The 14,804-nt window shown below is 39.7% G+C and overlaps 1 protein-coding gene across 3 annotated transcripts in view; it reads right to left on the reverse strand.

Moving 5' to 3' along the window:
- PHACTR1 (phosphatase and actin regulator 1) overlaps positions 1-12,996 on the reverse strand; it is a 459,703-nt gene extending 446,707 nt beyond the window's left edge. For all 3 annotated transcript variants that reach the window (XM_073332014.1, XM_073332016.1, XM_073332013.1), the window contains exons 1-3: positions 12,910-12,996; positions 11,559-11,685; positions 333-479 (exon numbers count right to left, since the gene is read on the reverse strand). In XM_073332014.1, the coding sequence (XP_073188115.1) occupies positions 333-479; positions 11,559-11,622 (211 nt within the window). In that variant the 5' untranslated portion in view covers positions 11,623-11,685; positions 12,910-12,996. The remainder of the gene's footprint in view (positions 1-332; positions 480-11,558; positions 11,686-12,909) is intronic.
- Positions 12,997-14,804: the final 1,808 nt, after the last annotated feature.

A 14,804-nucleotide genomic window follows, 5' to 3' on the forward strand; every position in this document is an offset into this window, starting at 1 on the left:
ACAGGAACTGAACGCTGCCACCGCCACGTCTTAGTCCTCCCCTGCTGCCCAGGCATGCTGCCCCCTCCCGCCAGTTCATTTTGTACTGCACCCGCGTCTGACGGCTGGGGGGCGAAGGGAGGGGAGAAATGCTTGTGTGACCGTGGCAGGACATGTCAGGGTTTCACAGCCCTTCAGCAGCGCCCTGCACCCAGCAGACACAAAGAGGCAGAGTGGAGCAGAGCAGCAGCTTGAGGATGGGGAGGGGAGGGGATGGGAAGGGATGAGCATTGGGGCGTGTGTCTATGTGTGAGCACTGTGGGGGATGGACAGGGAGAAGGGGTCGCTCTTACCTCGCCCAAGATTGAAGGAGATCCTGGCCTCTGCGAGGTAAGGGGTGTCACTCTTGGACCTGACTCTCCTGATGGGTCTCCGGTCTATCTCCTCCTCCGAAGATGCCGCCATTAATGTGGGTACGGTGAGCAGGGTCGCCCGGCGAGCTGATGAGGGAGAAAGGAGAGAGAGGTGGGGTGGGAAAGAGGAAGAGGAGGGAGGGAGGGAAGAGGAAGAGGCGCACACACAAGGAGGGGGAGGGGGAGCAGAGGAAGGGGAAAGAGAGGAAAAGAGAGAAAGAGGGAGAGGGAGGGAAAACCCGTTAAGGATCTCTGGACTGGAGCAGCGAGATCGGGAAACGCTGCCCTGCCAGCCCCTCTCCCTGCAGCCCCAGAGCAGGCTGCCCTTGGCTGAGGGGGCAGGGCCAGGGGTCACCCAGCGGGGCTCATGCAGGCTCCGCACAGCGTCCACCCCGCAGCAGGGAGGGCAATGCCCCAGTGCTAAAGTGATCCATTATTGCCAGCAGTTACTGGCTGGGGACTAGACTGGCCAGTGGGGTAGGGAGGGAACCTCAGCACCGCCCCATTGATTCGGGGCTGGGAGCTTGGTGTGACGGAAGTGTCCTCTTGGGGGAGCGAGGGGGTGCAAGTGTGGGAGAAAGAGACACACACACATCCCCTCTTCCCTGGGCAAGCGTCCAGGCTGCTGAGGCACGCGGAGGTGGGGATGACAGCACCAGTGCCTGCTGGTACAGCTGAGGAGGCGGTGAAACAGGACAGGCTGTGACTCTAAGGTGACCTGTCATTACAATTGCTGGAGAGGGACTCGCTTTTCCTTTTAATCAGTTCGTGTTCTAATATTTATGCTCGTTCCATATAATCCCTTTTTTACCAAAAAAAAAAAAAAAGAGAGAGTTTGCTTCTTCCACCCCGTTTCCTATAAGCGGGGAAAGAAAAATCAGCAGTGTGAGGACCAACCACAACATGCACCAGCTCCTAGAGTAGTTGAAAACTTTTGACAATATTTCAGGATGTGCAGAGCTCCTTGAAAGTTCTGTGTATAAGGTTAGATTTGGGGAATATCTTACTAAGACCCTCTTCATTGTTGGAAAAGCTGCCACAAGACTAAACCGCTTAACTCCCCAACCCCTATGCATGCATACATTTTCCTTTCTGTGGACAAATACACTGACAAAAGTGGAACCATTTATAGGTAATATATTTTGCAAGTGCCTAAGTGACCTAGGAGCCTCATTTTCATTTATAAAAGTGACTTAGGCCCAGATTCTCAAAGGTATTTGGGTGCCTAACTCCCACTGAAATCAGTGGGAGTTAGGTGCCTAAATACATTTTGGGATTTGGGTCTAAGAGCTTGGGATATAGGCTTCTATGTCCTTTTGGCACTTTTGAATATTTTGCTCTGTATCTATAAAGCATAAATGCCCTTAACCTTATTTTTAGAGACAAAAAATGGTTTTGTAGTTAAAGCATTGGACTGGGACTCAGGAGATCTAGGTTTAATTGCCAGTTTTGATGCAGACATTCTCTGTGGCCATAGGCAAATATCTGTGACTCAGTTCTCCAGCTGTAAAATAAAGAGAATACTTCCTGTCTCCTGCCCTTTTTTGTCTTGTCTATTTAAATGGCAGGGGCTGTCTCTTAGACTGTTTAGCACATTGGGTCTCCAATCTCAGTTGGAATCTCTATATGGTACTGTTAAACAAAATAATAATAATAAATGCTAACTTATTATTAAAGATAAACAGAATAGTAGACTATACACATTATTTTCTCACATAAATAGTAAAGGACGAGAAATATGAAAGGTAAGGGAATTCAGCGAAGTTGAATTGAGTGACAGTAGGTATCCACATGGTTATTATAAAATGTATATTATTGTTTATTGTGTCAGTTCATTCCAATCAACCCGTCTTTCTTCAAAGAAAGTAACTGAACTACTTGTAGGTAGTAAGTTGTTCATTTCTCTAAATTATTTTATTCTGAATTAGTCATCAGTATAACCAAACAAAAACCTACTATCCAGTTATGTTTTAAGTTTCCCCATCCCTCCCAAAGCACTGAGGTGGGACAAGGATAGTTTATCCAAATACCAATGTCATAGAACAAGTAGTGCTGTTTAGTTTTCTTCTGTTCCAGTCTTTCCTCTTATGGACCAAAATGCATAGGAATTTTAAATAGAGATGGACATGTACCTGAACTTCAGATCTGAAACTCACTTACTCCTAAATTATTGGGAAGTTTGAGCCTAGACAGAAGTCTGAATCTCTCTTTGTGGTTCAGGCCTACCTATATAATTGGCTGAAAACAGAACCCAAGTCTGAATGCTCCTGAACTTTTGGGAAGGTCAGAGCCAGATGCAAACTTTCACAGCTTGTGCCCATCTGTAGTTCTAAAGATTGCTCTTCGTGACAGCAATTCCAAAAGATGTCAGGGTAGCAGTAGCTTTGTGGGCAGCCATTATGACTTTAGCAGGGTTAAATTATTTTAGAACAGTTCCTTTACTCACCCCTGAAAATTCAAACTGTTCTTGTCTGTTACACTTCATGGCAGTAGACGCTATGAATATGCTGAGGCACTCTGCACACTTTTCCATGGTTGTATGGTTAAGTATAGTCAAGAGAGTGTTTTCTTTCTCCTCATATTTGAAATCTGCTCTTAAATCTAATACCTTCATAAATGTTGATACAGAGCTTTAATATTGCTGAGGTGGTTTAGTGGTATGAGCTGACAATGCTTGCAACCATATTATCTTAGACTGTGATCCTATAGACTCTCACTAGCTAATCAGAGACACGAAGTGAGTGAGATAATATCTTTTATTGGGCCAACTTCTGCTGATGAAAGAGAGACCTTGTGTCTCTAATATCCTGGGACCAACATTGCTAGGACAACACTGGAAATAGCTAATTGGGGACAGCCCTGGTCAGTGTTTGAATCAGAATCCTTAACAGAAAACTATGCTGATATAGGTAGCAGTACTGGTGATTCTGTAGGTGACAATCTTACTCCTGTTTCTTTAATTAAACATTGTCCTATCAGGTTATTGGGAACAAGGAGGTACCCTCGTGTGCATATGCATTATGATACAATATTTAATTACATGATCACATATGATTCTTTCCTAAGAACCCTGTCTCATTCAGTGCATAGGACAGATCTGTTCTGGGGGTAGAGCAGGGTTGTGCAGAGAAGGAGGCTATTTTTAGTGGAACCTCTGCATCCTTTGATGTTGAATTTCCAAGATGTGTAGCAAATGAGGCAGGGGAAGAGAAAGGATGCTCTCACGGTTAAGGCAGTTGAAAGCTGTGCCACAGAATTGGATTCTGTCCCTGCCACAGAGGTCCTGTGTGATGCTGGGTAAGTCATTTAACACAAGTTTTCAGAGGTGGTCACTAATTCGGTGTTCCTCATTTTGAGGGTCCCCAATTTGGTACCCCAGAGTCTGATTTGTAGAAGCCCTGAGCACTCAGAGCTGAAATTGAAGTCAGTAGGAGTTGTGCTTTGAAGATACAGAATGCTATATAATGCTGAGTACTCTGAAAAATCAGGTCCCAATGGTTTCAAATTGGGCCCCCAAAATTAGTGAATACTTGGATCTTACTCTCCGTGCCTCAGTTTCCAAACTATAACCTGGGGATAATAATGCCCTGCATCTAACAGGGGAGTTGTGAAAATTAATTCATTAATATGTTCAGATTCAGATACTACAGATTTCAGATACTACAGTAATGAGTGCCATAGAAAAGCCCATGAGGATATTAATAATTCTGTCTTCAAAGCAGGGTTTGAATAATATGCAATAAATAAGGCATAGGGTCACATATTAAACAATGAGGAGAACACAAAATATTGAATAGCTGCTCATTAATTGAGCACTGTCCATCCTGTGCACTGATTGTGGATGACGCAGGGGATTGTGTGGAAAAAACAGTATGTGATCGTGTTAATAAAGACTGGTTTCAGAGTAACAGCCGTGTTAGTCTGTATTCGCAAAAAGAAAAGGAGTACTTGTGGCACCTTAGAGACTAACCAATTTATCTGAGCATAAGCTTTCATGAGCTGTAGCTCACGAAAGCTTATGCTCAAAAAAATTGGTTAGTCTCTAAGGTGCCACAAGTACTCCTTTTCTTTTTAATAAAGACTGTATCATAATGCACACGCACAAGGGAATCAAATTAAGGTTGCACAAGCTAACTCAAGTGCTTGACTTTACAACCTTAATAACATGTTTTTAATGTAGTTTTATTTTATGTAATGCAACTATAGATGCCCATCCAGTGCTCTGACCACCTATCCCCAAAATTAAAAATCATAACATACGCAGAGGAGTCCCCCAGAAATACATCCTCCTCAGCCCCACTCCTTCCTTAGTAGCCTTAGCAAACAGAATAAAAAGGTTGCTCAGATGATTAACTCTTGTATATATTGAAGGAACTCCAGCTTGAGTGTCTCTGCTGATCTCAGGATATCATGGGGAGAGATGCGATCTCTCATGTAACCAGGTCCAAAATCATTTAGGGATTTATAGGTTACCAACACCTTGAATTCCACATCCATATATATTAGGGGAAATAAGGAGATCACACCCATCTTGTAGTTAAGACCCTGCCTGGCCTGACACTTGGGAAATCTGGGTTCAATTCCTGGTGCTGCCACACACTTATTATATGACCAAGGCAAGTCATATAATCTATCTGTGCTTCAGTTCCCCATCTATAAAACATGGACAATGATCCTTTTTTTCTCCCACCCTTCCTGTCTTGTCTATTTAGATTTTAAACACTTCAGGTCTGAGATGACTCTTGCTGTATGTATGGACAGAAACTAATACAATGTAATCCCCACTTCCCCTCTTCCATCTTGGTTGGAGGCCCTAGGTGCTACCATATTACAAATGACTAATAATAAAACTGCATTTTTCTACTGGCGGGTTAGTGCTAGGTTTCTATTTGTCTGTCAATCAGCAACTCTCAAATGCCCAATACCTATCAGGTTTAGCCCTGACAGTACGTTACTAACTAAATTTAACAAAAGCTGCTACAGTACATGTTCATTTTACAGAATCATATGGCCTACCACAATAAAACACTGCTCGAAATAGCGCCTATTTCTGATATGGGCTGAGCTGTTTTAAAAAAAATACTTTCCTTTCAAATTTCATTCCAATTTTTAATCTAGCATTTTGATTTTTAAGATCAAAGCATAAGGCAAGAGTTGGAGTATATTTAGTAATTTCAAACATTTAGATTATGATAAAGTAAACATCTGTAGTGGACTGTAAACTGTAGCAGCCAATTAGCAGGAATGAACAGTAATGAGGATGAAAGAAAATTACCCTCTGCACTGGAAATATTGTATTCCGGATCATCGTCATTTTAATTAGGAAAGCATTTTTCATTTGCAAAATAAACATGTAAAAATAGTCATTAAACCAAATTTAGGGCATGACCTTTGGAAAGTGAGTCGAATGATTCCCATTCACTTCAGTGGCAGTTGGATCACATTCTTAGAGACCATTGAAAATTTTTATTTTATAGTGAGCATTTTCATCTGGTGAAACAACACACTAAAGAAAAGTTCAACTTAGTGGCCTGAGCCTGCAACTTTGATTTCAGTGGGAGTTGAGGACATTCAGCATCTTCCAGAATCAGACCCTTCATTAAATAACTTCCTGCTGATACCATCCTTACGGAGCTGAAAGATGGAATCTGTTTGCTGCAGTTAACACACTGAGTGATGGAGGGAGGTGGAAAAATGTGTCCAAAGATGAGTTTGTATTTATTGTAAACAGAATAAGAGTGGGTTTTTCTGCTCACTTGTTTGGAATTCAATTTTTGCCTTGCTAGCTCTAACTACTTGGGTCTGGCACATGTTCACTTTGACTACAGCTGGGTAAATACTGCAAAAATGTTTCCTTGAATATTTATTCACATTTTAAAATGGTTTGCATCTACCATGTTTCCAGCTCTTCTGTGCAAATTTTTGCAAACAAAATTGCTGACAGGAACATTCATGGAAACAATGGCTTTTAATTAAATATTGGAAAATATTCATAGGGAACAAAGTTTTAATTAATAAATGCTAGTAGTTTTCTAAATAAAAATGCCCCTATCTCCAGGATATACATTGTTATAAATTAGATGGACTCTTTCCTCCATGATTTCAAAGCACTTTACATAGTGACATTGGGAAGGGTGGCGGGGACACATTTAAAACTAGATATTGTACATTCATGGTCACTTAAAAGATTAAATTCAGTATGTTAAATTACAATTAGAGCTGGTCAAATCTGTTTTACCAATCTATTTGAACCCACTGATAAATGGCCTTTACAATTTTTTGTTTGCTTTGCAAAATGTTGACCTCTTGAATTTTTCATTTTCCATGAAAAATGCTGTGCCTTTTTGACTTTTTCAAAATTGTAATTAGAAATTATCAAAACCTTATCGGTTGTTTTGTTTACTGAAAACTTGGTGTTTCATGAACACAAAATTTTAATACCTGCTTTGATAACATTTTTGCTATTTTTGGATGCATTTTAGGAATTAAAAACAAAAAATCACAAAAAATTCCTACCCCCCTCCCAAAGTCATCAATCCATTTCAAGCCCTTTGAAATGAAAACAAGTTTGAAGTTTTTTGTGAAACCGCTTTTTTTCATTTTTAACCAGCTCTAATAATATTTTAAAGCTGAACATTTATTTGCAATACACCTGCCATTCTGATTTCTGTTCCAACAAGACTTCAGGAATCATTACTTGCATAATGCTGTGTCATCTACTAATAGCAGAGGAGCTTGCATGAGTTGTTGTTTTTTTATTTTCTAATATTTTCTCAATGTATTAACATACTTAGCTTGAACCGTGTAGCTTTAACTGTACAGAAAGTGACGTGTTTTTGATGTATATAACTGAAAGAAACTTCAGTGATCTGGAAATAGCCCTAAAGATATGATATTTTGTGTTGAAGTCTTAAGTTTTTGAGGAAAAACAGATTTCTTAGTGCAAATTTTGAATAAGTTGTTCTTTGGGAACATCTATGAATTGATTTTAATTGGGATATAGCTGATGCTGATTGAATGGGATACTTATCTACTACTTATTTTCATTAGGTAAGAATAAGAGCCTATTAACTGTTTGGCTGCACTTAGGCTGCATTTCATCACTGGCATTCTCTCCTCTTGCCACTTTTCCCCTGTGTGTAGAGTTCACAATAGCTGTACATAGCATAGACAGAAGTTTTCTATGTGTTTGGATCCAAGAATTTCTAAAAATAACTTACAAATTAAAGATACAAATTATGAGTATTTTTCTATGGCCACATGCAAGCTGTGTGTTCAATTGGTTACTGATTAACGTCCGTATGGGTTATGGAGAGTGGAATGACTGATTTATTATCTTTTCACTTTAATTTTCTTTTAAAATCAGATTCTGAAGAACAATATGTTAAGGATTAGAGAAATAGGGGGAGGTTAACAGGGGAAGAAAGTGAGATTGTGTATGAGCATTAGAAAGGAGCATAATTGGTCATATGTGAGTAATGTTTTACGTACATATGATTCCTGGATAAATATATTCTCATAGTAATAAGTCCTGATTCTATAGTATGCTCCATTTATAGTTTATAATGTAATAACTTAAATAAGACAAAATAATAATAATAAATAATACCTGTAATAATTTAATTTGTGATCATTATGTATTTAATGACAGATTATGGCCATCACTTTTTGACTTGACCAAAATGCAGTTTAAAAAATATATAAATACACTTTTTGATTGTATGATTTGAGACAAAATTTTAACATCATGCAATCATTCTAGGTGAATCTGGCAGCAACACCTCTAGTTAAAGTTGTGTCATGCTTTCCATGATAAGGTTCTCTTTTCAGTTTCTTATAACTTTGCCAAACTTTAACTGTTTGAACTAAAATGTTCACACTAGGTGCCTGCTTCAGGTTGTATTTTTTAGGAAAGTTTCAGTTAAAATGGCTTAGCCATTTCCAAGAATGAGGTAAAGGAAAAAATACATTGTTTTGCCCAGGATTAAACCAAAACCATACAACTGTAAAATTGAGAAATTGTAGTGCCCCCATGCTTTGAAGGACAGACTTGAAATTTGGCAAGGGGTACCCAGTGTTGGGAATGTTCTCTTTGCCATTTGTGACAATATGCCCAGACTGGCAAAATTTAGAACCTCTGAAAATCTCACTCATGCTCAGTAGCGGCTTGTTAAAGGCTGGCAGATAAATTCTCTGAGGATTCTGTCTGCACGTGGAATGCTCCATCCCTCAGCTCCTATTGCTGACCAGAATGTGTATGCACCATCCCCACAGAGTGATGGAGCATGCTCCAGCCCAGAGTGGCAAGGGCTGCCCCTGCTATTGCCAGGGACTGCTGTGGCCCCAGTCACCAGAACTGAGAGTGGCGAGATTGTTTCTGCTGTGCTTTCACTGCTCCCCCTATTGGAACTCAGACAGAGAAAAGGAGGAGCAGCAAGCAGCCTCACACAAATAAAGAGGAAAAGTTGGTTGGGGGGGGCGGGGTGAGGGTTACAAAAGCTGTGGGGAAGAGATCTGACGAGCATGAGGTGGCAGACAGATAACAAGGACAGGAACCCGGGTGGAGGGTGGGGATAGGAGCACAGGGGAACAAGTGGAATAGAAGTGGAGAGGGAAAGGGACAGGTACCAGTGAGGTGCATAAAAGCAGACGAACAAAGGGACATGAGTCCAGGAAGGAGAATAGGGCAGAGATGCTGGTGGGGAGAGGGCAGAAGGTTCTATAACCACTATACACCAGCACACTCCTGTCAGAACCTGGCATTGAACCCAGGATTCCTGAATCTCACAATGCTGCTACTGTCAGCACATAGCTGTGAAACCCACAGGTGCTTGTCCACAAAGAGGAAGACACCCTATTGCCACTACCCGTTCCTTCCTTAACTCAACTGATAGAGGTCTGTGTGGTGTGCCTAAGATCACCACCCTGCTGATGATCCAGGTGATGATAATTCTTCATGATGGAAGTTCTGGGTTTCGAGTTTGTTTTTTAAAAACTTAGGAAATTACCTACAAAAAAACCTATGTTAAAGAAAAGTTAAGATTTCAAAATCAAGCACCCAGATGCTAAGAAATGTCTGTGCAATCTTAATTTGGCCCTCTTGTGCATATGCATTATGATACACTCTTTTCCACAGAACACTGCCTCATTCAGTGCATAGGATGTTTGTCAGTTGATATGGAAATCTAAGAAAATAAGTCAGGCAAGTTACAGATTTCTGAATTCCGGTTTTCCTTTCTGTGGAGTCATAAGGGGGTCTGTCCTCATACCTATGTGGGATGATATATTATTAATATTATTTCTATCACAATACTTAGGTGTGCATAGCACTTTAGAGATGAAGTAATTAAAAACAAAACAAAACAGACCTCTGCCCCTTGGAGCTTTCAATCTATTTGCGTGGTCTTACTAGGTGTTTAAGGTCCTGAATTACCACTGTTTGATGCAGAAGGCTACAATGGGACAAGGGAAGAGCTGCAGATCTATCTTTAAATGGTTTCCCTATGCATCTTGTATAAGTGGGGTCCAGCTGAAATTCTAGCCCATTGACTGCAATAGCAGCTGCAATTGGCTGTGCGGCGATGCCACACTTAAGTCCCGGGGTGAGGGTGGTGCACATCTGTGTCCTGCATGAATGCTTGGGTTTTATGGAGGTGGAAAGTGCATTTCACCTTAAAAAACCTGACCTGGTGTGGCATACACTGTTATAGTTTGACTATAAATTTGATTACCAGCTGGACAAAGTCTGTTACAGAAAAACTGGACTTTCTTTTCAAGTGAAAGTGCAGTAAGTGAAAATAAGGCTGAAACTGGATTGAGCTATTAGGACCAGTGGTTCTCAACCTATGGCCTGTGGGCCGCTTGCGGCCCGATCAGCACACAGCTGCGGCCAATGTGACATCCTCGGGACCATACAGGAGTTATATATAGTGTGTGGATGTGGCCCACATAACACAAAGAGAGCAGCATATGTTGCCCACAATGGTAAACAGGTTGAGAAACACTGATTTGGGCCTTACATTTACCAACCTCACAGTTTTTATAATGCCTTTAAGTTCTGCTATTAAAATATTATTCCTGAAGATGTTTTTGCCCTCCCTCCCCACTCCCCCCCTCCAGTAAATGAGCTTTCTTTAGTATCCTCATTGGATTCCCAGAAATTAGAGATGGTGGAAAAATGGTGATGTTTTTTCACAAAACATTTCAAAGTTTTCTTTTTTCCCCCATGGATTTCAAAAAGGAACATGTCTTGAGTTATTTGTTTTATTTCCTCCCTCTTCCTTCCCCTTTTACTTTTTTCCTTCTTTCTGTCCCAGCTCCTTTTCCATTTTGCCACTGACAAAGAAAGGGGGAAAAAGATGTAAACTAAAATCACCCCCAATTTTTAATTTTAACGTATCATAGAAAATGTGGAAAATTAAGAAAATAAGTTTTTTAATTAAAATGTTTTTGCTATTGAAAAAAAAAGTAAATTTTTCAATTAAAACATCTGTTTGAAAAATTTTACCCAACTCCTGTATCTATTCTATTATCGCTATGCTATTGGGCCCACGTTTTGTAACGGATGTTAATGAACCACTACAAATATGTTGTTTGGAAGTTGTGCAGTGGAACACTTTGTAGTTTTCCTGTATAATTTGTGCTAATCAGTTAGAGCCTTAGAAATATGATTATGCACCAAAGTATTAATTTGATAACATTTGGAGCACAGGAAGGAAGGAGGGACTTGCTGGGGGAGGGAGGGGAAGCGCTTGTCACTCCTAAGAAGTGAGTGGAGGGGGCTATTATTTGTGACTCCAAGGGACCAGAGGAAGCCATACACAGCAGCTGCACTTGATGCATCTGTACAAGAGGTGTATCACAAATCTCTGCCCTACCTTCCCTGCACTACCTTGTGCCAAGGGAGAGATCTCTCATCACCAAACATGTTCTACCCTTTGGTTTCGGCTGCGCTGCCAGCTGCTTTAATGGCTCACTCATAGGCTCAGAGGGAGCAAATCAGCCCACTTACTGTTTCCTAGACTTCTTGTGTGGCTGTTTTGGGGGGAAAGGACTCCCTCTGCTAGCTTCCCCTTCAAAAGTTCACCTACAAGGGGGCAGCCATAATTTGACCCCATATATGTAACACAATTATATTTATGATTTTCTATCTCAAGTTTTTTTTACCTTGAGCTCCTTGATTATATAACATCATTCTGTGAGCAGACTCAACATCCAAAAAATAGTCCATCTTGGAGGAACTTTTTGTTGTCAATAAGTCTTTCTTTTCAAAGTGATGTGATCAGTCAAATTCCTGGGGGGGGAAAAACAACTAAAGATCAAACATACAAATATAAATAAAAATCACAGTTTTTTTCTGAGTAAAGAATTCTGCATGCAGTATCTAAAACATTCCATTTTAGCATATCAGAGTGGATCTGAGAAAAGCATTTAAAACCATCATGCATAGAATATTTTTAAACCGCAGATTTTAGTTTCAAAGAATAATTTTTCACATCCACAGCTGAAGAAAATATGAGGAAAGTAGAAATACCAAACACAAACATGATTCCTAGAATTATCAGTGATACCCCATCCACAACCTCCATCCCTCCACCAGATATGCTTGTTTTACCCACCTGATGCATCCTTTCTTAAACTAAGATTGTAAGAACTTTGGGGTAGGGGCCATCTTTTACTTTATGTCTGTATAATGCCTAGCACAACAAGATCCCAACCTGATTAGGGCCTCTAGGCACTACAATAAAACAAATGATAATAATATTTATGTTAAAAACACAAACATTTCACCAGGCAGAACAGAAACAGACTGCACTACAGCAGGTATACCATTCCGCCAAAAGACAAGCAAACCAACTCGTCCCCCCCGGCCCCCTTCTTCACATTGACTTAGAGTAGCAGCAGAACTTCACACCATCGGCTTTTAACATGTCTGATAACAGATATAGTCAGTGCAATCTCAAGCACTCTTAGCATTCATTCTTGGCTGACCTTTTCATTGCAGCATTCTCTTGAACCCACTGATGGTATGTAGTCTATGAGTTAACCTCTCCTCTGACATACAGGGCTTCTTGGATGACACACATTGACATGTGAATTATCATGAACCTTTCCCTACCTTCCTGTTGCCTCTTGCATTTTCTTTCACTTCACACAGCAATTATATATATTGTATATTTAAAGTCCAGCAGTTACTGAAAATATATACATTGGCATTTCTTTGCCTCTTTCACAGCATGCATGCTCGATGTATAAGCAGCTATATAAATATCACCAATAACCTTCATTTTTTTAAAAAAGAGATCAATAGTCCTTCCTCTTTCAGAGCATTTCTTTTAGGGTGGTGTGAAAGAATGATCCTCACTTCAAGCAATATTTTGAATTCCAAAGTATAAATCTATTTGTTTGGAACAACATGTGAAATCATTTTCAATTTACAAACCTACACTAGTGAGAGAACTTCTAAAATTCTTCAACATATCACTTCATTGCATCATTCTGAACAAATGATACTTACTGCAAATAACAAGAGCTGCCTGCCAGTGGTGGAAGCTCATGTAGTTTCAGGGAGGGCTTCCTTGATCTTACTAAATGTCCCCAGTGTAAGCAAACAATTTTGATTGTTTGATTGCAACTCTGATGAATAATGCATAACGTCAACTGGACTTCCTTTATCTGATAAAAATGGCCAGGCGATGTTGTTACTTAGCAACAGAAGGTGACACTACTGTCAACTCCCCCACACCCTCCACACTGAAGGAACAAACCCCTGATAAAACTTTCCCAAGGAAAAAAAGAAAAAAAACCCAATCCTATTTCAAGTTCCTTTATTAATCTGGTTTTTGCTCTTATCTTGATCACTTTCCCTTTCAGAAGCTCAGAAAACTTGAACTGTATTATAATGCTCAAATAAATTGGTTAGTCTCTAAGGTGCCACAAGTACTCCTTTTCTTTTTGTGTTATAATGATTAACTGAAGCATTTTGTTTTGTCTAATAATTTACTTTTACTGACCTGGACCCCCTTTCACTGTTTACCACAAGAGTAATGAGACTATGAAGTATTTTACAGTAAATGTAAGATGAATAATAATGTCATAATGAGACTGTTCAGAAATCACTCCTATTTTCTCTGGTGCTGTGTGTTGGGTAAGGCTGTTTTGCACAGTTCAGAAAGGCACTAAGTGCATTAAATATTCCAAGGATGCCATAAAAGCCACAGGTTATCCAGAAGCCTTTCTCACTGTGATATTCTTACTTTTTGTATTAATTCACTGTGGAATATGTGCAAAAATCTGATATAATAGTCTCTAGGAATCATCATATTTCTATATAGTATGTAGCTTTGTACAAAATACACAATGAAGCTTTTCCCAGTAGATGTACATTGCTAAAGAGTAAAGGCACTATATAAAAGAATTACAAAAAAATAAAAGCTCAGGTTAGCAGATAGGTACTTACCAATATTACTGATCTCTTTCCATCCTACTGGCTTGAAATAGGACTAAGCAATGTAACCAGTCTGTGAGCCAGAGCGAACAGCTTCAAATTGTCACTTCAACCTCAAAATCAAGAGTACAGAGTAGAGAAAGGTGATGGATCTGCTGTTTTATATTATGATGAAATGAAACGTCTTAGTACAGATCTGAGTGGAACTGCTTTTTATATTACATTAGCCTGCTAATTTGAGGAAATTGAAAGGCTTTGTTTTACTGTCTTTTATCTGTTCTCTTTGCTACCCCCTCAATTTAATTTGCATTTAAAATTATTCTTATGGCTTCACTGCTCTTCAAGGTGTGGAGTATTTTCTAATCACGATGAATGTTCAGTATGGTTTTGTGCAATGCCACTTTTATTCTGAGCCAGAAAACATTGTGAGTAATTATAATTGCTAGTTATTTTCTAGAACGAAATAGAGTGGTTGTCTGATGCAGTTTCTGATTTTTCCTCCAAATAGCAGTGCACTGTAGCAAAACTGCTCAGTCAAAGCTTGAATAAAAATATCAAATCAAATGGCACTATTTCATCTCCTGATAACTTCAATATTCAAATCCATGTTCATTGGAAACTAAATATTTTTTCCACTGTTGTCTTTTTAATAATATTATGCTATTCCTTTTTTTTAAATGAATTTACATATTTAGTAGAGATGTTGTAAAATACATTTGTGATTGGTTCCAGTTCATATTGTTTAATCCCCTTGAGGAATCTTCACAAAGTTTGGGGTTCAAATGAAGCCAGGGAACGAAAGGGAAACTGTTAAGTTTCACCTGGTTTTGTCCCAAGAACCTAAGGCAGGACCCCACTCCTTCCAACAAGTCTTGGGACCCTCCTGTTGCTTCTGATCTATGAGAGGAGAAAGGAGTGACTGGTAGACCCTACATTTTCACCCCTCCTCTTCCTGCACTTTAAGG

This window comes from Lepidochelys kempii, chromosome 2 (genome assembly GCF_965140285.1).
Source record: "Lepidochelys kempii isolate rLepKem1 chromosome 2, rLepKem1.hap1, whole genome shotgun sequence".
Lineage (NCBI taxonomy): Eukaryota > Metazoa > Chordata > Testudines > Cheloniidae > Lepidochelys > Lepidochelys kempii.